The following is a 24,647-nucleotide window of genomic DNA, read 5'->3' as shown; positions in this document are numbered from 1 at the left end:
CAGGGGTTTACGCAAGACATACTGTAATAGTCCAGTCTTCATGTGATGTAGAAGAGGGGTCAATTTACTTATCGTCTTTTTCACAGGTTCGTCAGTTGGCTGTGTTCAATGGGGTGCTGTGGACGATGTTAAATTCTCCCCTAATAAGGACCATGGTTCCTTACTCTTTCACCTCAGCAAATAGTGTATTTTTTCCCCCCTTCAAACTACAAGATAAGTTTATTTGATAACAATATACATTATTTAAATCTCATGTCAGAGGCTGGCCTACCACATGCTGCCGCCCAACAGAACATTTGTGTTTGGTTGGCGGTGAACAAATTATTGTTATACCATTTTAAAACATTTATTCCCATTAACAATGTACATTTTAGCCTAGAAAATCTTGCCATGTTTTAATTCTTTTTTCTTCAGGTCTTATAAATGTAAGAATACATTGTCTTACAGATTCAAAAACATGGTGCTAAAAATGACTGTCTGGTATACTAGGTGATAAAATGCACAATGCGTTACAGTTACAGTTTAATTTGTCGCACATGTCAGAAACCACATTAGGTGTGTCCTATATAAATCATCCCCCACTCGTGCCAAAAGAACAGCGGTAATAATAAACAAAGGCTAATATTAATTTACAAAATGAACAGATCCGGAGAAAGAGCGTAAGACACATTGTCCCCTTGGAGCATATTTTCCCTCTTCTAGACGTGGAAGACCAACATGGAAGGAAGAAAATGATTAAGAGGAAAAGACAACTTAACCTTTGCGACATGCACCTGCAACCTGGACAAAAAGGCTAGTAGCAGTTGGTATGATCCATCGACATAATGTTTTTTTTTAAAGGACAGAAAATGTTAAGACATAATCCAGTTAGTTTTAGATTAAAGTGAGAGACGGGGGAGATGGGAGGTATAGCAGAGGGATAGTTAGAGGGTAAAAGAGTATGCGAGAGGGTCGCAATGAAATTCTCTAGCTTATAATTTTAAAAAGGGTCTCCTTTTGATTGGGGGGGGTGAGAACGGTTCCCGCATCGTTACTCTCTAGGCCGTGATTGGTCGTCTTGATAATATTTGTGTTCTGGGCTCGTTCAGTCAGTTCATTGGATATCGGCTAAGTGCTCCCGCCACAGCATTGGCCGCTGCGGCCCTGGGGGGCGGGCTCCTGAAGGTCCACTCCTGCCCGGGCCCGGCCCCCTGCTACGGCTGCGCCCTGAGCCTCGTTCTTGGGCAGCTTCTTTGCTACAAGGACAGAGAATAGAGTAGAGTGGGCCATTAATGCTGCGTTCGTGTGCTCCCAGAATTAACAGATACACAGAACATCCAAAATGTGGATTCCTCGCCATCTGAACTAGTGAAAGCCAATTCCTTTCCTGTTTGCATTGTATTGGTAGTTATTGACGGTAAGTTGCTCTGGATAAGAGTGTTTTCTATATAACAAAAATGAAAAGTAAATGTAGTAGGCATCCACCAATTTGAATTCATCCTATACCTGGGTTTTCAAAGTAGCAACAATGTAAGGGAGGTCTATTTAGGCTTTTGAGATAAACCCATAGAATAGTAATCATATAGTCTGTGTGATCACTAATGAGGACTATAGGCCAATAGTGCTTGGAGTAAGTTGGGACTCACTGGGTAGATGGTTGCCCTTACCTATGGCCATGAAGATTTCGTTGACATTCATAGCAGTCTTCGCTGAAGTCTCCATGAACAGTAGACTGTTGTCATCGGCATAGGCCTGTGCTTCCTGCAAATACAGGACAATTATATTATTAATACAGAATTTGGGGAGATTATTCAAGGCTATAACAGGTTCTTAAGCATTAAGGGGGGTATCCCGGACACAGATTGAGTTTAGACCTGGACTAAAAAGCAATTTAAAATTAAGATTTTCCATTGACAATGCTTTTTAGCCCAGGACAAGGCATAATCTGTGTCCAGGAAATTGGCCCTAATTGACAGTATGTGGACGACAAAGTATTTTTTGTTTTACATACTGTGCATTCGGAAAGTATTCATACCCCTTCACTTTTTCCACATTTTGTTACGTTACAGCCATTTTCTAAAATAGATTGAATTAATATTTTTCCTCATCAATCAACACACAATAATAAAAAAGGAAAACAGGTTTTTAGAAATGCTTTGCAAATGTATTAAAAACAAGAAATACCTTATTTACATAAGTATTCAGACCCTTTGCTCTGAGACTCAAAATTGAGCTCTGTTGCATCCTGTTTCCATTGAGCATCCTTGAGACGTTTCTACAACTTGGAAGTCCATCTGTGGTTGATTTGGAAAGGCACACACCTATGTGTGTGTGTGTGTGTGTGTGTGTGTGATATATATAGATATATAGATATATATATATATAGATATATATATATATGATGAGACCCACAGTTGACAGTGCACGTCAGAGAGAAAAAAACAAGCCATGAGGTCTGTAGAGCTCCGAGACAGGATTGGTCAAGGCACAGATCTGGGGAAGGGTACCAAAAAATGTCTGCAGCATTGAAGGTCCCCAAGAACACAGTGGCCTCAATCATTCTTAAAAATGGAAGAAGTTTGGAACCACCCAGACTCTTCTTAGAGGCTTTTATGGTAGAGTGGCCAGACAGAAGCTGCTTCTCAGTAAAAAGTACATGACAGCCTGCTTGGAGTTTGCCAAAAGGCACCTAAAGAACTCAGTCCGTGAGAAACAAGATTCTGTGGTCTGATGAAACCAAGATTGAACTATTTGGCCTGAATGCCAAGCTTCACGTCTGGAGGAAACCAGGTACCGCTCATCATCGTGCTAATACTATCCCTACGGTGAAGCATGGTGGTGGCAGCACCATACTGTGGGGATGTTTTTCAGCAGCAGGGACTGGGAGACTAGTCAGGATCGAGGAAAATATGAACAGAGCAAAGTACAGAAAACCTGCTCCAGAGTGCTCAGGACTTCAGACTGGGGAGAACGACCCTAAGCACACAACCAAAACAACGCAGGAGTGGCTTCGGGACAAGTCTCTGAATGACTTTGAGTGGCCCAGTCAGAGTCCGGACTTGAACATCTCTGGAGATGCCTGAAAATAGCTGTGCAGCGACGCTCTGCATCCAACCTGACAGAGCTTGAGAGGACATGCAGAGAAAAATGGYAGAAACTCCCCAAATACAGGTGTAGCAAGTTTGTAGCGTCATACCCAATAAGACTCCAGGCTGTAATCGCTGCCAAAGGTGCTTCAACAAAGTACTAAGTAAAGGATCTGAATACTTATGTAAATGTGATTTCAGTTTATAATTTTTTATATTTTTTATTAAACAGTTTTTGCTTTGTTATTATGGGGTGTGTATGTAGATTGATGAGGGGAAAAAACGATTTAATCAATTTTAGAATAAGGCTGTAATGTAGCAACATGTGGAAAAAGTGAAGGGGTCTGAATACTTTCCGACAGCACTATATGCGTGTGTGTGTATGTATGTGTATACAGTTGAAGTCGGAAGTTTACAAACACTTGAGTCATTAAAACTAGTTTTTCAACCACTCCACAAATTTCTTGTTACCAAACTACAGTTTTGGAAAGTCACTTAGGACATCTACTTTATGCATGACACGTAATTTTTCCAACGATTGTTTACAGACAGATTATTTCACTGCATCACAATTCTAATGGGTCAGAAGTTTACATACACTAAGTTGACCGTGCCTTTAAACAGCTCGGAAAATTCCAGAAAATGTCATGGCTTTAGAAGCTTCTGATAGGCTAATTGACATCATTTGAGTCAATTGGAGGTGTACCTGTGGATGTATTTCAAGGCCTACCTTCAAACTCAGTGCCTCTTTGCTTGACATCATGGGAAAATCAAAAGAAATCAGCCAAGACTTCAGAAAAAAAATTGTAGACCTCCACAAGTCTGATTCATCCTTGGGAGCAATTTCCAAACGCCTGAAAGTACAACGTTCATCTGTACAAACAATACTACGCAAGTATAAACACCATGGGACCACACAGCCGTCATACCGCTCAGGAAGGAGACCCGTTCTGTCTCCTAGAGATGAACGTACTTTGGTGTGAAAAGTGCAAATCAATCCCAGAACAGCAGCAAAGGACCTTGTCAAGATGCTGGAGGAAACGTGTACAAAAGTGTCTATATCCACAGTAAAACGAGTCCTATATTGACATATCCTCAAAGGCCGCTCAGCAAGGAAGAAGACACTGCTCCAAAACCGCCATAAAAAAGCCAGACTACGGTTTGCAACTGCACATGGGGACAAAGTTTGTACTTTTGGAGAAATGTCCTCTGGTCTGATGAAACAAAAATAGAACCGTTTAGCCATAATGACCATTGTTATGTTTGGAGGAAAAAGGGGGATGCTTGCAAGCCGAAGAACACCATCCCAACCATGAAGCTCGGGTATGGCAGCATCATGTTGTGGGGGTGCTTTGCTGCAGGAGGGGCTGGTGCACTTCACAAAAAAGATGGCATCATGAGGACGGAAAATTATGTGGATATATTGAAGCAACATCTCTAGACATCAGTCAGGAAGTTAAAGCTCGGTCACAATGGGTATTCCAAATGGACAATGACCCCAAGCATACTTCCAAAGTTGTGGCAAAATGGCTTAAGGACAACAAAGTCAAGGTATTGGAGTGGCCATCACAAAACCCTGACCTCAATCCTATAGAACATTTGTGGGCAGAACTGAAAAAGCATGTGCGAGCAAGGAGGCCAACAAACCTGACTCCGTTATACCAGCTCTGTCAGGAGGAATGGGACAAAATTCACCCAACTTATTGCGGGAAGCTTGTGGAAGGCTACCCGAAACGTTTGACCCAAGTTAAACAATTTAAAAGGCAATGCTACCAAATACTAATTGAGTGTACGTAAACTTCTGACCCACTGGGAATGTGATGAAAGAAATCATTCTCTCAACTATTATTCTGACATTTCACATTCTTAAAATAAAGTGGTGATCCTGACTGACCTAAAACAGGACATTTTTACTAGGATTAAATGTCAGGAATTGTGAAAAAACGGAGTTTAAATGTATTTGGCTAAGGTGTATGTAAACTTCCGACTTCAACTGTATGTATATATCTATATATATATATATATATATATATATATATTATTATTTCTTAAATGTACACTATCATAGTACCACACCAAATAGTAGAAGACCATTTGGCCTATGACAAAAAAAACTACACATTTTGTTTGTTATGTTGTCAATCAATGAAACACACACACAGCGTGGGAATTGTTCTCACCTGGAGATCAACGGCTCTCTTGTTGGCGACGTCAGCCTTGTTCCCAGCCAGAGCGATGACGATGTTGGGGCTGGCTTGTCTCTGCAGCTCCTTCACCCAGTTCTTTGCTCGCGTAAAAGTGTCCTGGTGAAACAGGACAGAAAAAGGCACAGAATGCATCATTTACATTAAGGTTATGACAGGGTACGAGAGTTGAACTAAGCCCATAAAGCATTGAGAAGTTATATTCTTAAAAGAACCAAACTATTGGTTTCACTGGTCATTAAATTCAATTGGACACCCTGCCTACACAGTTGTAAGGGGAAACAGATAAAGAGCCTTCACGCACTCTGTTGGTGATGTCGTAGACCACAATTGCCGCCTGGGCTCCTCTGTAGTACATGGGCGCCAGGCTGTGGTATCGCTCCTGGCCTGCCGTGTCCCAGATCTCAAACTTGACCGTCGTGTCGTCCAGGCAGACAGTCTGTGTGAGGAAGGCAGCTGGAAAATAGTAAGATGGAGGAAGGGAGGGAAGAAAAGTTAAGAGGATATGACAGGGGAGGAAACAGAGCGGTGTTCATGAAGTTTGGAAATGTCTTATATAGCGCTGACGTTATTCCCACATGGCAGAGAAGCAGGTCTGTTCTACTTGATACATTTATACCTGCACGTCGATCAGTAACGTTGCGCCGCAATCGAGTGCGCCATGACGCGGGGTTGACATGTCAATCTCTCCCACTCTCTTCAATGTCAACATTTGTTTTGTCATTTTTGGCACTTAAAACCTATCCAGTGTAGGAAAAGCTTTCAGTTGCAGTTCCTCAATTAGCTCTACGCGGAGGAGGCCTACCAACTGAGTCGTACACACACACGTTAAAAAGACGCAGAGGCGTTAAAAAAAAAAGTGACTTTGATACGGTTCTATTTTTATAATACAAAACATACACAAACAGTTTATCTGTGAATTCTGAAAAGCTATCCAGGGATTGTTCCATAGGGTTGTGTTTTTAGGGGGTGATATTAGTTCTGGTAGAATACGTTCAAATCTTCTTCAATATTGTTAAAGTGTTCTTAACTATGAAGTTGTTCATTTTCTTCGCTTTATCCTCTGAAAATAGACAGGTGAAAAGATTATTGGGACGAGCATGCACATCTTCAATATGTACCCATTGTTCCTCTTTAGTGCATTTAACTATGTCGCAAGTAAAAAGCCCTGGGTGGCAAATTGATACACCCTCAGACTTAGGAAGTTGTAAACCTTTCCTTTTTATTCTATGAGTATCAAAGTGACTTCTACTGATAGTCCACAGTGACTAAGAAGTGAAACTAATAAAATGGATACTATCAACAAACGGTACTTTGTAATAGGCTCATAATGTTATGCAAGGTCATTTGAGAAATGTTTTATTTTTGGTATCATTTGTGCTTTTTAACCATGTCCTGCCAAACAGGTTGGAGGATTAACTTCCTAACGAGCACAGCACTGCTGCTTCTACGGATCAGAACTGCAGAGAGAAATGCTAATCCCATGTCTGTAAACTACAAACACTAGAATTCCACAATCACATGACCGCGCAGAGAGTCCATGGCCTCGTTCCAATCCTTCCTTCCTACCTCCCTTTATTGAGCCCAATCACTGACATGACTGGGTCATTAAATCATTGATTACCTACTAGAAGGGAGGAAGAAAGATTGCATTTTTGAACAAGGCCCATTTCTCCAGCAGTGAGGACCCATGAGGCATGTCAACCTTTGACCCCTCTAACAATTCTTACATTGCGGCCATTTCCTGTGCCCTCTATCGTTGACTGGAGCTCACTATTGTGAATTGCATACGATAAGCTAATATCCGGCAGAAATGCTGTTCTACAGTGTTAATCCATTTCGTTTTTGGACGTTAATGACATCTCCACTACGGTAGCATCGTCCTCTACATTGACTTGCTTGAGCATACATTGAGTTGACTACAAAATAAAGGTTAAATAACTGCAATTTCAGTGTCAACTCTACACTTTTTCCTTTTGTCTGACCTCATTTGCTTTGTTTTTAACAGCCATGATATGGTGATGCCATTCTTGCAATGAGATCTAGTAAAGCCAAATATCACAGATATAAAAGACCACTTGATGGAATAGAGAAACCTGCAGTGGGTCATATCAAACCACCAGAAATAGCCTGCACAACAATAGTAAAAAAAAATAATAATAATAATATATATATATATATATATATACTAAATAACTCACCTCCGATGGTGCTCTCTTGGTACTCCTGAAACTGGCCCTTGACGAAGCGCAGCACCAGGCTGGACTTGCCCACCGCCGATTCCCCCAGCAGCACCAGCTTGAACTGGCAGATCTTGTTGCCTGCCGCCGGGCCGTTGGGTCGCGCCGGTCCTCCACGACCCGCCATGAAGCTGTGCAGAGGCTATCCTGAATGAGAGGGGCTTGGCCACACCAAGAGAGACAGCAGGGGGGGGTCTGGAGCAGCAGTGGAATTCCAATATGTGGGGGCAGCGGTTGGGATCCGTATAACACAGAAACAGATGGGGATTAGGTTAGAAGGGCTGAGCTGATCGGAGCCGGAAACCAGGCAAAGTAAAGAGAAGAAGTGCAGCAACTGGGATGCTGGTGTAGAGAAAAGATAGATAAACGATTACTGTCAAGAAGTAGAAGCATAAAAAAATACCACAGTTAGTCTGGCTGGAAAGTCCCTGCAGGTATAGGTGGAAGTGGAAGTTAGGCAAACCACACTGGTCCTCGTGTGAGAGCAGTCTTGCTATTGGCCACCATATATTCCTGGCATGATGTGTCAATATTGACAACGCAAACATTGGCAGATATGAAGTAGAGCCTCTTCAGTTAATGTGTTGGTAGGCAGTTGGCCTATTCAATATCAACCAAAGCATTATAAACTATGTCCAGAAATACCTCCACGGGGTGCATCTTGTCAGTCTGATTTTGCATGGCTGGCTAAAAAACACTTACAAACTGTGTCCCTACAATGTGAACTCTTTATCAATGATTTAGATGACTGATAGGGCCGGGGCTCCGTGTTGCCGCCACCGCACCTCCATCTTGGCACTCCTACACCATTGTAAAATATACTTAGGAAGCTATAGAAATGAATTTATTAGTGTCTACACATTTGTTTTTGCCATGTTTATTCTATTACAGACCCCTTAATGCATACTTTTAAATTATATTCTGTCAGTTCTTCCTTAATTTTATATTTTGGGGGATTACTAACGCTATGTTCACAACAACAACAAAAAATACATAAATACATGTAATTTTGTAGAATAGAATTCCATTGTTTCCTATGGAGGACTGCTCCTACTGGGGAGTGCCAATATMGCCGACAGGTGGCTTCCAAAGGCTCTCAATGTCCAATACTTTTAGCATTAGCAATCCAGGGTTAATTTACATCATTGCTCTTTACTTTACTGTTTGATGCCATCTATGTACACTGAACAAAAATATAAAACACAACATGTAAAGTGTTGGTCCAATGTTCCATGAGCTCAAATAAAAGATACCAGAAATGTTCCATACGGACAAAAGCTTATTTCGCTCAGATTTTGCGCACAAATGTGTTTACATACCTGTTAGTGAGCATTTCTGCTTTGCCAAGATAATCCATCCACCTGATGAGTGTGGCATATCAAGAAGCTGATTAAACAGCATGATCATTACACTGGTGCACCTTGTGCTGGGGACAATAAAAGGCCACTCTAAAATGTGCCATTTTGTCAAAAAACACAATGCCACAGATGTCTCAAGTTGAGGGGGCGTGCAATTGGCATGCTAACTGCAAGCATGTCCACCAGCGCTGTTGTCAGAGAATATAATGTTAAATAAGCCACCTCCAATGTCGTTTTAGAGAATTTGGCAGATGTCCAACCGGCCTCACAACCGCAGACCACGTGTATGGTGTTGTGTGGGCGAGCGAGCGAGCGGTTTGAGTTTATTTTTTACAGGGGCAGTGTACATTAAGCAACGTTTCAGTAAAAGTGCCGGTTTTAGCCAACCAGCTCATTTTCAACCGCAGTCCCTGGGCAGATTAGTTTGCCGATGTCAAAGTTGTAACAGAGTGGCTCATGGTAGCGGTGGGGTTATGGTATGGGCAGGCATAAAATATGGACAACGAACACATTTTATCGATGGCAATTCGAATGCACTGAGATACCGTGGCAAGATCCTGAGGCCCATTGTCGGCCCCATGTCACAAGGATCTGTACACAATTCTTGGAAGCTGAAAATGTCCCAGTTCTTCCATTGCCTGCATACTCACCAGACATGTCACCGAATGACCATGTGTGGGATGCTCTGGATCGACTTGTATGACAGTTTGTTCCAGGTCCCGCCAATACCCAGTAACTTCGCACAGTCATTTAAGAGTGGGACAATATTCCACAGCCTGATCAACTCTCTGCAAAGGAGATGTCGCGCTGCATGAGGCAAATGGTGGTCACACCAGATACTGACTGGTTTTCTGATCCACGCATCTACCTTTAAGGTATCTGTGACCAACATGGGGCCTAATGAATTCATTTAATTTGACTGCTTTCCTTATATGAACTGTAACTCAGCAACATCTTTGAAATTGTTGCGTTTATATTTTTGTTCACTAACTGTTTGTCCAAAAGCTGTCACTGGCGTAACGTTAGCTAGCTAACTAACAACTAGGACGTTGAATTTCAGTGCACTGCCTAAGTTAAGAGTACAACAAAGTCTACCAGTTAAACAACCATATGACAGACAGCTCATACGTTAACGTTAGCTAGCTAACTTAGATGACAAAACAGTCAGTAAGTAAGTGGAAAATGCATAGATAGTTGACTAGTAGCAATGGCTGGAGCATTTTTGTAACTTACTCGCTACTACGCTAGCATTTCTAGTTAGCTAGCTGACTACTGTAACGTAACTAGTTAGGTATCAAATCGTATTTGTCACATGCGCCAAATACAACAGGTGTAGACTTTACCGTGAAATGCTTACTTAAGATCTCTTTCCCAACGATGCAGTTAAAAAATATTGTTTAAACAATATAACAAAAAGGAGAACACATACAAGGACGGTACACAAAGATAATCAACTATGATTTAGAGGGGAAATGTGTTCTTTCTTACCGATTTAGATTCCAGTCGTAGTATTTGCCCTTAATTTTCAAATGATTGTTTTGATGTTTGTTTCACTTATCAGTTTAGCGAATGACTCTATCCTGTATTTCCGCGTTGTGTAACTGAACATCCGGGTTACACACACCTTCCTGAAACGAGGCTCTCGAATCTGGAGTAGTGGGATGAGAAAGCTCACATTTTTATTTGCAAAACACGCTGCCTACGTAGTCTGACTCTAGGCTAGACTACTGTACACTGACACCGGGACCTCAAAATACAAAACCAGCCCCCGGAGGAAGAAGGTAAATGGATAGGTAGCCTGTCGGTATCAGTTGTTGCAGTGGCCACCTCTGCAGACATTTTCCAAAACAAACTAACGTTACCTAAGTTCCCATGCCTCTCTGTTCCATTAACGTTACATTACAAGTAAGAGTCATTGGATGATGCGTCTTCTACTACGGGGGAATTTTGTGACGAGTCCGGAAATTCAATCTGCACATTAACACTCGTCGCTTGCGATGCGGTTTTGGAAGAATAAGGACCGTATTTCATATCAGCAAGAAATATTWAAAAAAAAACAAATTATACGCACCTTGCTAGTGTGCCCATTCTGTCATATCTCCATGTTACAGTGCTTGTTTACAAAAGACAAGAGTCTACCACCTGTGCTAATTAGCTACCTATCATGAAAGATAAGGGCCAAGTGTTTTGAAAGCCGTATAACAAGCAATGATTATTGACGTTTCTAAACGTTAAAACAAAGCGTCGGAATTGTAGTTCACACGAGGCAGTCGTAAGAGAAACGAATAGTTGAAAACTGTAGGGAGAAGGTAGAATGCAACCTAGAGTCTGAGAACTAGCTATGCACCATCTGAGTGTCCACCAACAAAAACAAGTGTTACACATTGCTTTAACAACTGTGTAGTAGATATCGATTGATTAATCGGAATGGCCGATTTCAAGTTTTCATAACAATGGGTAATAGGCATTTTTGGGTGCCGATTATGGCCGATTATATTGCAATCCACGAGGAGACTGCGCGGCAGGCTGGCCACCTGTTACGCGAGTGCAGACAGCAAGGAGCCATGTTAAGTTGCTAGTGTTAGGATTTATGTTTATGTACTATAGCCCGCTACCATATTGTTTGAATATTGTTTTGTTACACACACATCTAAACAATGCAGATGTGTGTGTGTGTGTGTGTGTGTGTAAAGATTGAGCAACATAGAGTGACAGGCCATAAAAGCTGTGGTCAATCTGGAGAGGGGAGGGGTGCATATCTCCAGGCCAACCAGGGAGGGTAGGACACTGGACAATACCATATTAGGAACTGTTTGAGTGTAGCATCTGAGGAGCGGAAAAAGACAGATCTAATCTACCCAACGACCAGATGCGGACAGAGGAGAGCACCAAGGGACTGGGACAAGTCTGAGTGCCAGCGATAGGCTGAGCAAAGTTTAAACCACGCTCAGCCTCTACTGTGATAGGCCAACAGACGGGTTGGAACTACATCATCACGGTATAAGAACAGCTGTTTACGTACTTCCTGCCAGTTCTCTGTTTTACCCTGCGCGTTGATACAGCGAACCCGTATATACGAAAATTGCATTTGCCATTTATTGTTTGCGTTAATTAAACATAATTAAAGAAAGTTAGCTGACCTTGCTTTTTATTTATCCTGATACCGGATTCGATTAACGCAGCGCTCACACTAGCTAGCATTAAATTTATCTTATAAAAAACAATGTTAACATTAATCACTAGTTAACTACACATGGTTGACGATATTACTAGTTTAACTAGCTTGACCTGCGTTGCATATAATCAATGCGGTGCCTGAAATTGTGTCACTTCTCTTGCGTTCAGTGTAAGCAGAGTCAGTGTTGCCAATTTAGCGACTTCGTCGCTATATTTAGCGAGTATTCAGACCCTTCTAGCGACACATTTTCGAAAAGATTTACTAGCGTCAAATCTAGCAACTTTTTCTGGTGTTATTGGAGACTGACGTGAAAGCACGTATCGTTCTTATACTTCTCAATGAGCAGTGGTTGCTGCCTTGGGCCCCACGCCGTCCCAAAGCACTCACAGGCGGCCCAGTCCTCATGCAGCGGTCGCTCCCAGCTGCAGTCAGAGCAGGAGATGTTCACCCCTCCTCATCCAGACTGCAAATGAATCGCGCTTGCGGGAAGCCGCTGCTGGCTGATCCCGCCCTGGCTTGCATTCAGGGCAGGATGTAAAATGTTCTTTGTCTAAAATAAATCACTGCATTTGACTCACACAGCCTCAGTCACTTACTCACCTTGTCCACTCTTTGTGTGCCTCTCTGTGACATAAGCTAAACATCTAGCTGGCTAGCTCATCATGTCTTAGTCTAAACTGTACACTGAAAAATACAGAAAGGAGTGTGAATCAAACCCTGAATTCAAAGGCTGGTTGAAGCCGTTTATTGGAGATGATATACGGGCATACTGCCTGTATTGTAAGGCTGATTTCTACGCCAAACTTAGTGATGTAAAAAAACACATGAAAACTCAAAACATACTCAAAAGGCAAAGCCTTATAACAGTTCCACCCAAAACAAGCTGCCATTTATGGTTAAAAAAATTAAATTGACTGCAAAAAAGGCTGAGGCCACCAGCTATCGCTGAACACTGTTCCATGCTGGCATGTGATCACATTGGAGAAGGATGTAGAGCTGCTTTCTCAGACTCCACTGCTGCTACCCACTTCAAAATGCACAGGACAAAGTGCACAGAAATTATTAATGGTGTTCTAGCACCATACTTTCTGAAAAAGTTGGTCGCAGATGTGGGTGACCAGCGTTTCAGCCTCCTCCTCGATGAGTCCACAGATGTAAGTGTATCTAAGTACCTTGGGGGTTGTGATAAGGTACTTTAGTGACACCAAGCAGACAATTGTATCAACATTTCTGGGGCATGTTGAGTTGGAGGGAGGAGATGCCAAATCTATAGCCCGTGCTGTTGTGGCTTTCCTCGAGAAGTGTTGTCTTAAAAAAGAGAAACTCCTGGGGATAGGGACTGACAATGCCTCTGTTATGACGGGGATTAACAATGGGGTCCATAAAGTGCTGAAGGAGGAGTATGGCTTCAAATATCTGGTTCTTATTCGCTGTGTGTGCCACTCTGCAGCTTGCTGTAAGTCATACTTCCAATAACACCATCCCCCGTAGTGTGGAGTACTTAGTACGAGAGACTTATAACTGGTTTTCAGTGTCTCCAAAGCGCAGGGAGGCCTGCAAGGCCATATATGAGACCATCAACTGTGGGGAGAAACCTTTACAGATAACCAAGGTGTGTGTCACACATTGGCTCTCCATTGAACCTGCGGTTTTATACTCCATGTACAGTGATCCTCAAAACATATTGTATCTGACTTTTTTTTAAATCAGTGCTGGGTGAGGTACAGTTGGCCGTCAAGGCTTTTGAGGGAGAGCAAGTAGCTCCTCTTAAGCTACTTGACAGCTTGGTTAGCCTGATCAAGTCTGTGAGCAGCAGGGTGCTGAATCCACTGGCAAATGTTGATGTACTCAAAGGGCCAATAGATGGATACATCAGTCCCAAACCGTACCTTGGTTACCTTTTTGAGTCAAAGGCAGCTGAGCTCCACCTTGCGCCAGAGGATGAAAACAATGTCCGAAGCGGTGTGTAGCCTTCACCATCTCCCTCACTAATGAGTTGGGGCCAGACTAGTTACCATAATTTTCTCACATTGCCATTGACAGTTTTTTCTATTGTCTCTTTTTGGTCCATTTAGATTGTTAATGTAGATTGTATATAAAAAAAATTATGGTTAAAAATGTTCATGTTTTACTGTGACTTGTTGTAGGCTCCTAAGTGGACCATAAGGTTAAAAATCAAACCAAATTAAGAAAACAAAAAAAACGAAGTAAATCCGCCAGAGTGTCTCTTTTGGGTCACTTTTGCCGGTCCCAAGCCCGGATATAGGAGGAGGGTTGGAATTGTGACATTAAAAAAACAAGAATCGACAGAAGAAAGTTCATTTGTAGTTATAAACATATTTAGGGTGTTTTTTACTCACTTTTTGTCTCTCCCACGACGTTATTCTTCTCTCCTACAGCGTCCATCACAATTACATGCACATGGCCAATTATGCAAATTAGGCGATGACGTCATTTAGTGACTTCTAGTGACTTTTAGGACAGCCAATAGCTACTTTCCTTACTGAGGAGTTGGCAACACTGGTCAGGGTATATGCATCAGTTTGGGTCGCCTGGCTCGTTGCGAACTGTGTGAAGACCATTTCTTCCTAACAAAGACCGTAATTAATTTGCCAGAATTTTACATAATTATGACATAACATTGAAGGTTGTGCAATGTAACAGCAATATTTAGACTTAGGGTTGCCACCCGTTCGATAAAATACGTAACGGTTCTGTATTTCACTGAAAGAATAAACGTTTTGTTTTCAAAATTATAGTTTCCGTATTTTTACCATATTAATGACCAAAGGCTCGTATTTCTGTGTTTATTATATTATCATTAAGTCTATGATTTGATATTTGATAGAGCAGTCTGACTAAGCGGTGGTAGGCACCAGCAGGCTCATAAGCATTCATTAAAACCGCACTTTGTTCATTCAGTATTGTTGTAATTGTCATTATTACATATATATAAAAAATGTCCTATTAATCGGTATCGGCTTTTTTTGGTCCTCCAATAATCGGTATCGGTATCAGCGTTGAAAAATCATAATCGGTCGACCTCTACTGTGTAGTACCACTTATTATACACTAGCTATAGTCTAGGTTAAAGGTGTTTTTTTTCGACCAAGGCTATAGTACAAACAACAACATGTCGCTACATAGTAACTAAATGTAATCTATCAGTGGCCTTGTCAATACATTTTCACACATAGCTCAAATAGTCCTATAACTGCTTGCATACCGAACATTGTTAACATTGTTAGGGCTACCTAATATTGTTAAACTTTTTAGGGTCTACCTAACGTTGTCTTTGTCATCAAGCTAACTTTCTGAATTTGTGCTTTGTGTAGATGGACCTCTTCCACTGTCGTCTTTGCGCCTTTTTGTTCCTCCACTGCGTCTGGTGTCTGCAGCTCTGTGGCAAGTTGTTCAGCGTGGAGACATAATGGACTATGGCTTGGTGGAGGAGTTTGTCACCACTGTGTTGGAGGTCGTTCCTGATCTGATGAGTTACAGAGAGCGAGTCCAACTCATCATGGGGCTGCGGGCACAGGTGAGAGATGGGACGGATGGGAGAGGAGGGATGGGATAGCACAGGGCATATAATGCATACAGTCTCTAACTTGCATGTGTAAATTAATTGAATTTTCACTCTATCAGCTGGTTCTGGAGTTGTGTCGTACAGATCAGCTAGCCGACCCCGAGACCATCCAGCCACACCTGAACAGGATGAGGACCTGTATCATCACTCTTAGTAAAAATGAGGTGAGTGCTGCTACTCAGTGTACAATCAAGACTTGTAACTCTGCTGGTGGTATACATTGGCTAGTTAAATTGACAGACTGTGTGTAATTCTTGCTGAAGACTCCTGATCCAGAGGTGGAGGCATCAAAATCCAACTTCCTGAAGCTGATTCAAAGCCTGCTGGAAGACCCAATTAAGAGGGAACACTTCTTCCAGGTCAGTGTTGTCACTGACTGTGTAGCTGATCAATTATTCAGAAAGACGTGGCTTTCTATCTTTCTTTCACTTGGAGTAGGTTAACATAAAATATTACTCAAAAGCACGGACAATTTTCTTCTTGTTTACTTCTTAGAATGTTTTTCTAGAGGAATTTGGACCCAAGTATGACTCCACACTGCAGAGTCTGGTGTGGGAGTTCCTGTCTAGGCTGGAGAAGCTGCTTCCGACACCAACCCTTCATCAGGTACCATACTAACATGTTATTACCATCAGCCTACTTTCATGCATGTTTTTATACAAAATAAATGCATGCATATGATAACTTTGTCTATTGCTCTTTAAAGTCATTCCTCTTTCCAATAGACTGCAGCATGGTTCCTACCTGACCACTCTGTTCTAGAGGAGTGCGTGCAGTCAGTGTGTCACCCTGAGCCATTGAAGACCCTTCTCCAGTACCACAAGCCATATAGACATCTGGACAACAATGGTAAGAGGTAGACTTAGAAAATTAAAAAAATGCTATCCATTGTATCTATGTTACGTGGAGCTTTTTTGTTGCTGTCGGAAGAAAACCTCTATCTCCAAAAGAGACTATTTCAGAAAATTGAAATAAACCGCCATAATTGACCATTAACGAACATAAAATTATGAATCTTCAGAAGCTATTTAGAATACATTTTCTTGGTCCTAGAAATGTGAAATGTTCAGAGTACATAGAAGGGAGTTACTGCTTTCAATACATGTAAAAGGGGAGTTAAGGTTTTCATCCTTGTGAATGTCAAGACATTGATTTGTGTCCTAAAACTACAAAAGTAGGATKTGTGTTTGATATATAACATTTCTAATGTTTGACTTGCATGTTTTGATATAGACTTGTGTTTTCTTGTCCTCAGCTCTGTCTTCAGGTGACAACCACAGCTCGCTGTCACTCTCGCTCCTAGAAACAGTTGAGATCTTTGAAACAGAGATCAAATCAGATCCTATGAAACAGAGATCAAATCAGATCCTATGCAGGGGTTTATGAACATTCTAAGCTCTGCCTCATCTGTCAACGAGTCAGAAATGAACAGACATTTTCACCAACCTCAAACTGACAGTAGGCTGAAAATCCAAAGAAACCCTCACAGTAGCCAACAGGAAGTACAGGAGAGTTCTAGTTTGTCTACTTCCTGTCTGTTCCTTCAGCCCACAGTGCTGCTGCACAGACTTGACATTGCTGATATGCCGTTACCTGTGTCCTCTCCAACATTGAGTCCAACATTGAGGATAAAGAGTGTACCTCAGTATTCTTTGGCGCCTGACCCATCCTTTACAATGGGGAACTCTAACAGAAGCAAGCGTGTCAAAATGTGCTATTTTATTGAAGCAGAAGATTTGATGGCACACATGAGATCTCACACTGAGCAGAGTCCTTACCAGTCTTTTGAAGAGCTTAACATGTCTACATCCTCTTTTGAGGATGGGATAGAGATATCCCAGCCCCATGGCACTTCACCCCTGAGCCCAACAACTTCCAAAGTTTGTACCACTCCAAGACAGTCCTCCAAATCCAGACAGTCCTCCAAATCCAGAACATGTCACGTGTGTCTCAAGACTTTCTATACTGTGTATTCAATGAGAAAGCACATGATTTTCAAACATGATCAGCTCATTTACCAGTGCCTCGACTGTGGAGAACAATTCGAGAGAAAGTTTAATTTGAGGGAACATATGGCAGAGTGCCATCCCACTCTGTCATCCAAAGCAAGAACATGCCATTTGTGTAACAAGACTTTCGGCAGCCCATATTTAATGAGAAAACACCTAAAATCCCAACATGATCAGCTCCCTTACCAGTGCTGCGATTGTGGAGAACATTTTAAGAGGAAATGTCATTTGAAGGAACATAAGAAAAACTGCCCCACAATGTTTTCCTGCCTCAGCTGTGGAGAAAASTTTGAGGAAATGTGTCATTTGAAGGAGCATAAAAAAGAGTGCTTGGCAGTGAAAAAGCTCTTCTCTTGCCCTCTTTGCAAGAAGACCTTCATTGAAGCAAGGAGGTTAACCGCACACATGAGATCTCACGAGAAAAGGTCTAATTTGAAAGAACCTAAAGTGTGCTTAGCTGCAAAAAAACGCCACTTTTGCTCGATGTGTAATAAAACATTCATTAAAGTACACGATTTGAAAGCACACTGGAGATCATACACTTACCAGTGCAACCAGTGTTTGCAAAGCTTTGAACATCAGGAGAACTTACAGAAACATCTGCAGTATGCTCGTGAGGAGGCAGCTCAACTAGAAGAGGTTAACACGTTTACACCATCTTTTGAGGAGGAGATGGAGACATCCCAGCCCCACAACACTTCCAATGTTCGTCGCAATCAAAGATACTCTTTCAGAGCCAGAACATGCAGTCTGTGTCACAAGACTTTCAACAGTATAGCTTTAATGCGAACGCACCTGATTTCCAAACATGCTCAGCTCCCTTACCAGTGCCTCTGCTGTGGAGAGAATTTCAAGAAGAAGATTAATTTGAAAGCACATAGGAAAGAGCGCCATCCCACTCCAAGTCTCCAACCCAAGAAGTCCGTCAAAGCCAGATCTTGTGTCGCAATACTTTTGACAGTACATTTTTTATGAGAAAGCACCTCAAATCCCAACATGGCCAGCTCCCTTACCAGTGCCTGGGCTGTGGAGGAAATTTCATAAAGAACCCTCATTTGAGGGAGCATAAAAAAAGAGTGCTTTCAGAGACCACAGCAAGACTTGAGGGAGTCAAATGAGGGAGTCGATCCAAACCAGCACCAAAGGGATGTTAATCCAGCAGATAGCAGCAGCTCTCTGGCAACAAAGGAGAGTGAGACAGAGATTCCACAGTCCCACAGCTCTTTAAACCTTATAACCTCCGATACACCCCTCCACTCAGAAACCCTATCTTTGTGAAATATGTGGTAAGGATTTCCTGATGCTGTTTCGAATGAAAGAACATATGAGAGCACACACAGGAGAGCGCCCTTTCCCTTGCCGAGACTGTGGCAAAGGTTTTAGCAGAAGGCGGAGTCTGAAACGCCATCGATTGATTCATACAGAAGGTCGGCCATTCCTTTGCACAGACTGCGGCAAACGTTTTTCTACAGAGGCCAGTCTGAAATCCCATCAACTGATTCATACAGGAGAACGGCCATTTGCATGCACTTTATGCAAGTTACGCTATCTCACAAAAAAACACCTGCAAAGACATATGAAAAAACATTGTTTTAAAACAAAACATTTTAACGGTGTGTATGATGTGCAAAAGCTTTTTTTACAGTGAGTAGTCAGTTGAGTCCAGCTGTTGTGTGTACATTTTCCTATTTAAGTAACCTAGCCTGAGACCTGAAGACTTGGTTTCACAAGGTGATGGGCAGGCTTAAGCTCAGCAGGCTAACACAGTCTTGTGGTGCACAGGAGACCTGGTCTCGAATCCAGCAAGTAACACCAGCAACCTCTTCTCACCAGATTTTTCTACTGAATTGACTTTTAGTACTGCAATTGACTTTTATTTTGACTCATTATTATGATGAATGTGTTGTTTTAGATTGTATTCCTTGTGGAGAATTGATAACATTATTGCCTCATTAGGTGTATGTGTGTTGATCCTGTACTTCAAGTCATCTGTGTTTTATTAGTCATGCCACATGTAATTTTCAGTGGTGTAAAGTACTTAAGTAGAAATACTTTAAAGTAATACTTAAGTCTTTTTGGGGTATCTGTACTTTACTATTTATATTTTTTAGCACTTTTACTTTTACTCCACGACATTCCAAAATAAAATAATGTACTTTTTACTCCATACATTTTCCCTGACACCCAAAAGTACTCGTTACATTTTGAATGCTTAACAGGACAGGAACATGCCCCAGTTCACACACTTATCAAGAGAACATCCCATCTGCCTATGAACTGGCGGACTCACTAAACACACATGCTTCATTTGTAAATGATGTTTGAGTGTGCCCCTGGCTATCCATAAATAAAATAAATATCCAAGAAATTCGTGCCGCCTGGTTTGCTTAACATAAGGAATTTTAAATGATTTATACTTTCTTGATACCTAATTATATTTGAGCAATTACATTTACCTTTTGATACTTAAGTTGATTTAAAACCAAATACTTTTAGACTTTTACCCAAGTAGTATTTTATTGGGTGACTTTCACTTTTACTTGAGTCATTTTCTATTAAGGTACCTTTACTTTTACTCAAGTATGACAGTTGTGTACTTTGTCCACCACTGGTCATTTTCTCTTGAATTGTWTGTATTTACATGCAGAGAAAATGTTTTTAAAAAATGAATATTTCAGTAAATTTACTTCTCAGCATTGTAGTTTAGCCTTCAGCAACCCGTTGTGAATCGAATTTACAAACTTGCAATATGTGGCGAAGATTAATTGAAATAAACATAACACAAGAAACCCATTATTTTGTACACAATGGTCAATTTTGTTATCCCTCCATGTTATTTATTTTGTATGTGTACAAATTGAAAGATATTTCAAATAAATATCAGCAATAAGAGTGGGTGTGTATTCTTTGTGGTTTTGGATAGTATTGGTGCTACTGAGTTATTTCAATACAATGATGCAGTTGAATCATTGTCCAAAAATGTACGGATTGTGGTTAAAAAAGCAGACAAAGGTGGCGCTACAGTAGTGTAAAGACGTGACAGAAGCCTGCCGTCAATTAGACAATGATGAATTCTACCAATCTCTTACCTTCAACCACACAGAGGACCTAAAAACGGAATTGAAATGGATTCTCACAGAAGCTAAGGAGGAGAATGGCTACATTTCAGACAATGAGTTCAAATTTATTTTCAATGGCAGTCCGTGTATGGCTTCTTTTTATCTTCTTCCGAAAGTCCACAAGAATCTTAAACCTCCCAGGCAGACCAGTCATTAGTGGTAATGAAACTCTGACAGAACCCATCTCCAAGTACATTGATTACTTTATTAAGCCTTTTCTGCTGTCACTCCCAATCTTCAAGACACCACTGATGTGTTGAGCAAAATTAAGGAATTGAACAATATACGTACAGCTTCCTTTTTAGTCACCATGGATGTGGAGTCTCTACACCACCAATGAACATGAACAAGGATTGGCAGCTATGCACCATTTCTTGAGTAACCAGCCTGAGACTTAGATGCCTCCCACAGAATTCATTGTCTCACTGACTGAATGGACTCTTAATAACATCTTTGTCTTTCAGGACCGTATTTGTATACAAGTCAACGGATGTGCCATGGGAGCATGCTACAGCCCATCCTACACTGGTTTGTACTTAGGTAAATTACTTCATTTTGGACCCATCTAAAAACCAGTTCTTTGACCGGATTATATGGTGGAAATGCTACATTGATGTTTGCCTGTTCTGGTCTGGCTCAGAAGATGAACGTATTTCCTTCCACCAATACCTTAACAGCATTAACCCTCACATCAAACTAACTATGGAGTACAGCAAGGATAACATTCATTTTGTTGGACCTTGACATCAGTAAAAATGACAAAGGTTGTTTGCACACATCAATCTTTAGGAAGCCTACAGATGGGAATACCATTCTGAGGGCAAACAGCTTCCACCCCAAAAGGCTAAAAGAGAACATTCCATATGACCAATTCCAAAGAGTCCGCATAATTTGCGATCGGGAAACAGACTACAGTGTTAAATCTGCTGAATTGGAGAATCGCTTCTTGAATCGGAGCTACAGCGCTCAGGTCCTGAAAGATGCATGCATAAGGGCCGGACGACTTGACAGAGAGAACCTGTCGTGAAGGGGAGCGCCTCGTGATGCACCAGAGAGAGTGTACATTGTTACAAAATACAACACTGAAGCAGAGAACATTAAAAATAATAATTAAAAATAATTGGGGAATCATCCAATGTGATACACCACTACGCAAAGTCTTCCCAGAGCCACCAGTCATACGCTTTAAGAGATGTCCTACCCTAAATGACAAATTAGTCCACAGCTATCTTCCTGGTGATTCTCAAAAAACTTGGCTAGACCTCAAACCCAGAGGCTCTTTTAAATGCAACCAGTGCAACCATGGCAGAAATATTTTTCAGAAAAAGGATTTTGTTGACAGCTTCTAAAATGGAGCATCAAGTCAAGCATTTAATGAACTGCAAAACTACTCGTCATCTACGTATTGGAATGTCCACAGTGCAAGGTGTTCTACATTGGACAGACAGAGACGCTTTCAAGACCACTTAGCGGAACACAAGTGCGCCACACGGGTAGGCAATGAAGACTACCCCATGGCAAGTCACTATAAGTCCTTACACCATGGCAACCTAGCCTCCCTACAAGCTATGGGTATTGATCATGTTCCGGCCTCAATTAGAAAAGTAAGGACCCCGGTTTAAATTAAGATATGGATTTCTCACCTTTCCTGTAGGGTCGTGAGAGGTCCCTTTGCTGTCATCTAATGGACAGTTTGCTCTATTGCCCACAGCTATGTTTAGACTGTTGTGGTCCATGTTTGCTGTGCTCTAGTGTACTATAAAATAGATGACTTTCCTATTCTTAACACTTTGCCCAGTCATATTCAAGGTTAGAACTGCCTTTCTAAAAAATAAAAAAAAGTTTGATCTCGTTTGATGTTCATTATTCACTTATAAAGACTACAGGACGTTACTTATTTTCGAAGGATTTCAACATCAAAAACCTGTGAGGTTTGTAGGGCTTTATTTGAATAGAAATAGAGGATTAGGTAACAGAATAAAGTGGCGTAGAAGTCCTTTGACGGAACGTGTGGCGGTGAAGGAAGCACGGAGAGGTCAGAGATAGCCGAACTTGTAAACTGGGCTAAGGAACAGAAGTTGGGTTTTGGAGAAATTGCCATCAGTGCGTGCTCTGCAAGCAATGTAGCGGATGAAGGCGCGGCAAGAGCGTGGTGAACGGATAGATGTGATTATAGACAGTGAGGAAGAAGGAGAAGAGCCAAGTGTAGTGGGAAGATGTGTGTTGAGGAAAAATGGCGCCAGACATGATAAAGAAGAATCTGGACCAGTAGGAGTGACAGTTTTGGAGAAAGTGGACCCTTGTCTTTTGGTGGATCCATTTGTGGTTTCAGGGTGGGTGAGAAAGGAGTTTGGTTCAGTTGAATCAGTGATGGTAACCTGTAGTGGACTTGTGATATTTGTTTTGTGTTTCTTCTGACCAGAGGGAGAAGGTGCTCCGTGTCACACAACTTGGGTCATGATCTGTTTCTTGCTTTGCTTTTAGGAACAGGGTACCATTAAGTGATTTCTAGGGTAGGGTTAATTGTAGAGGTGGAACAATTGAAGTTGAAAATCCCAGGGGTTCATAGGAGTCATTGTCAGTCCTTTTGAGTTTTGAGTCAGAGTCACCACGGCAGTCATGTTAGGATATATCAGTTATCCTGTTTGAGCTTTTGTGCAGAATCCACTGCGCTGTTTCAGGTGCAACGTTTATGGTCATGTCGCAGCAGTGTGTAGGAGGGTGATTCCAAGATGTGGGAAGTGTGCAGGAAGGCATGGGACAGAGGATTGTGTAGTTTCGGTGGATAAAGCTGTGTGTCAACTGTAGAGTTGCCCATGTTGCTGGGGATCGAAGTGTCCGGTGTAAGAGGGCAGTTTGAAGTGGCCAGAGTCAGAGTAGTGCTGAAGGTTTCGTATGCTGAGGTAATGAATAAAGTAAAGGAGGATGGGTCAAGGGTGAGGGATCCTTAGAGGATCCCAGTGAGTAGTACATTTGTGTCAGGACTGAGGGAGTGATTTATGCTTCAGTAAGGTTTGCTTCTTAGCATTCATAGCAATGGTTATCAACTGTACTGCAGAAATGGAATGTAAATCACAGAAAATAGATGTGGTGGCAGCTATAGAGAAGTATTTGGGTATACCAGATTTGAGTTACAGGGTGTGTTGAAGTATGGTGTCCCGTCCTCCCAGGCTGTTGGCATGGTGCAGGAGCAGATAGTGTCAAAGTAGTGGAATGGGGTAGTGGGTTTTTAATGAGTGTACGTGGCAGCTGCGGAGAAGTAACTTGGTGTACAAAATTTTACTGCAGAAAAGTTAATGGGGTAGTGATTTTAATTTGTTTTATGAAATAGTGGTATATAGGTGTAGGGTTAGTTGGTGGTGCAAATAATTWAAAAAAACACATTTGTAACAGGAATAATGAAGAGAATTTAATGTAGATAGGCCGTGACCAGCCTCACACTCCACTAGCTGGCGATGTAGGCACCTTCAGGTTGGTTGCGATCCGCTAAACAAATTTAAATAATAAGAAAAAAATAACCTATAGGTTCCGTATTTGGATTATGGGCGGTTTCTATATGGATCAGCAGCCAAAACGGTACTACAGCGCCTGGATAGGATAAAGTTAAGAGCCCTGAGATTGTGTGCGGGTGCCTTCAGGACGACCCCTGTTGAGGCATTGCAGGTGGATAGTGGGGAACTGCCACGGAGGATAAGGCAGACAAACTTGCTGGGCGAGGTTGAAAGGGAGTTCAGAGGGACATCCTGCAGTCACAGCAACTGGGGAATGCTGGGAGCGAGGAGGGGTATTCAGAGGGAGTACGGGTGGACAATTGGGAAGAAAGTGGTAGAATTATGGACTGGGGGAGAGAGAGATAAGGCCGGCAATTGCATTGGGGAACGTTCCTCC

General features: G+C 41.8%; 2 protein-coding genes across 2 annotated transcripts; one reads left to right on the top strand and one right to left on the bottom strand.

The window, feature by feature from the left end:
* Nucleotides 1–381: 381 nt before the first annotated feature.
* LOC111977866 (ras-related protein Rab-5C) lies at nt 382–10,496 on the bottom strand. Its single transcript, XM_024007622.2, has 6 exons — nt 10,356–10,496; nt 7,471–7,704; nt 5,574–5,725; nt 5,246–5,368; nt 1,647–1,740; nt 382–1,235 (listed from the first exon to the last, which is right to left on the bottom strand). The coding sequence occupies exons 2-6, from the start codon at nt 7,634–7,636 to the stop codon at nt 1,108–1,110; spliced, it is 663 nt and encodes a 220-aa protein (XP_023863390.1). The 5' UTR covers nt 7,637–7,704; nt 10,356–10,496; the 3' UTR covers nt 382–1,107.
* A 63-nt stretch (nt 10,497–10,559) lies between these two features.
* Nucleotides 10,560–19,284, top strand: LOC111977865 (TERF1-interacting nuclear factor 2-like). Its single transcript, XM_024007621.1, has 7 exons — nt 10,560–10,648; nt 15,381–15,583; nt 15,691–15,795; nt 15,895–15,990; nt 16,127–16,237; nt 16,357–16,480; nt 16,887–19,284. The coding sequence occupies exons 2-7, from the start codon at nt 15,476–15,478 to the stop codon at nt 17,015–17,017; spliced, it is 675 nt and encodes a 224-aa protein (XP_023863389.1). The 5' UTR covers nt 10,560–10,648; nt 15,381–15,475; the 3' UTR covers nt 17,018–19,284.
* Nucleotides 19,285–24,647: the final 5,363 nt, after the last annotated feature.

Source organism: Salvelinus sp. IW2-2015, linkage group LG18 (assembly GCF_002910315.2).
Source record: "Salvelinus sp. IW2-2015 linkage group LG18, ASM291031v2, whole genome shotgun sequence".
Classification (NCBI taxonomy): domain Eukaryota; kingdom Metazoa; phylum Chordata; class Actinopteri; order Salmoniformes; family Salmonidae; genus Salvelinus; species Salvelinus sp. IW2-2015.
Note: the sequence above shows the minus strand (reverse complement) of the source record. Positions and strands in the feature narration are given on the sequence as shown.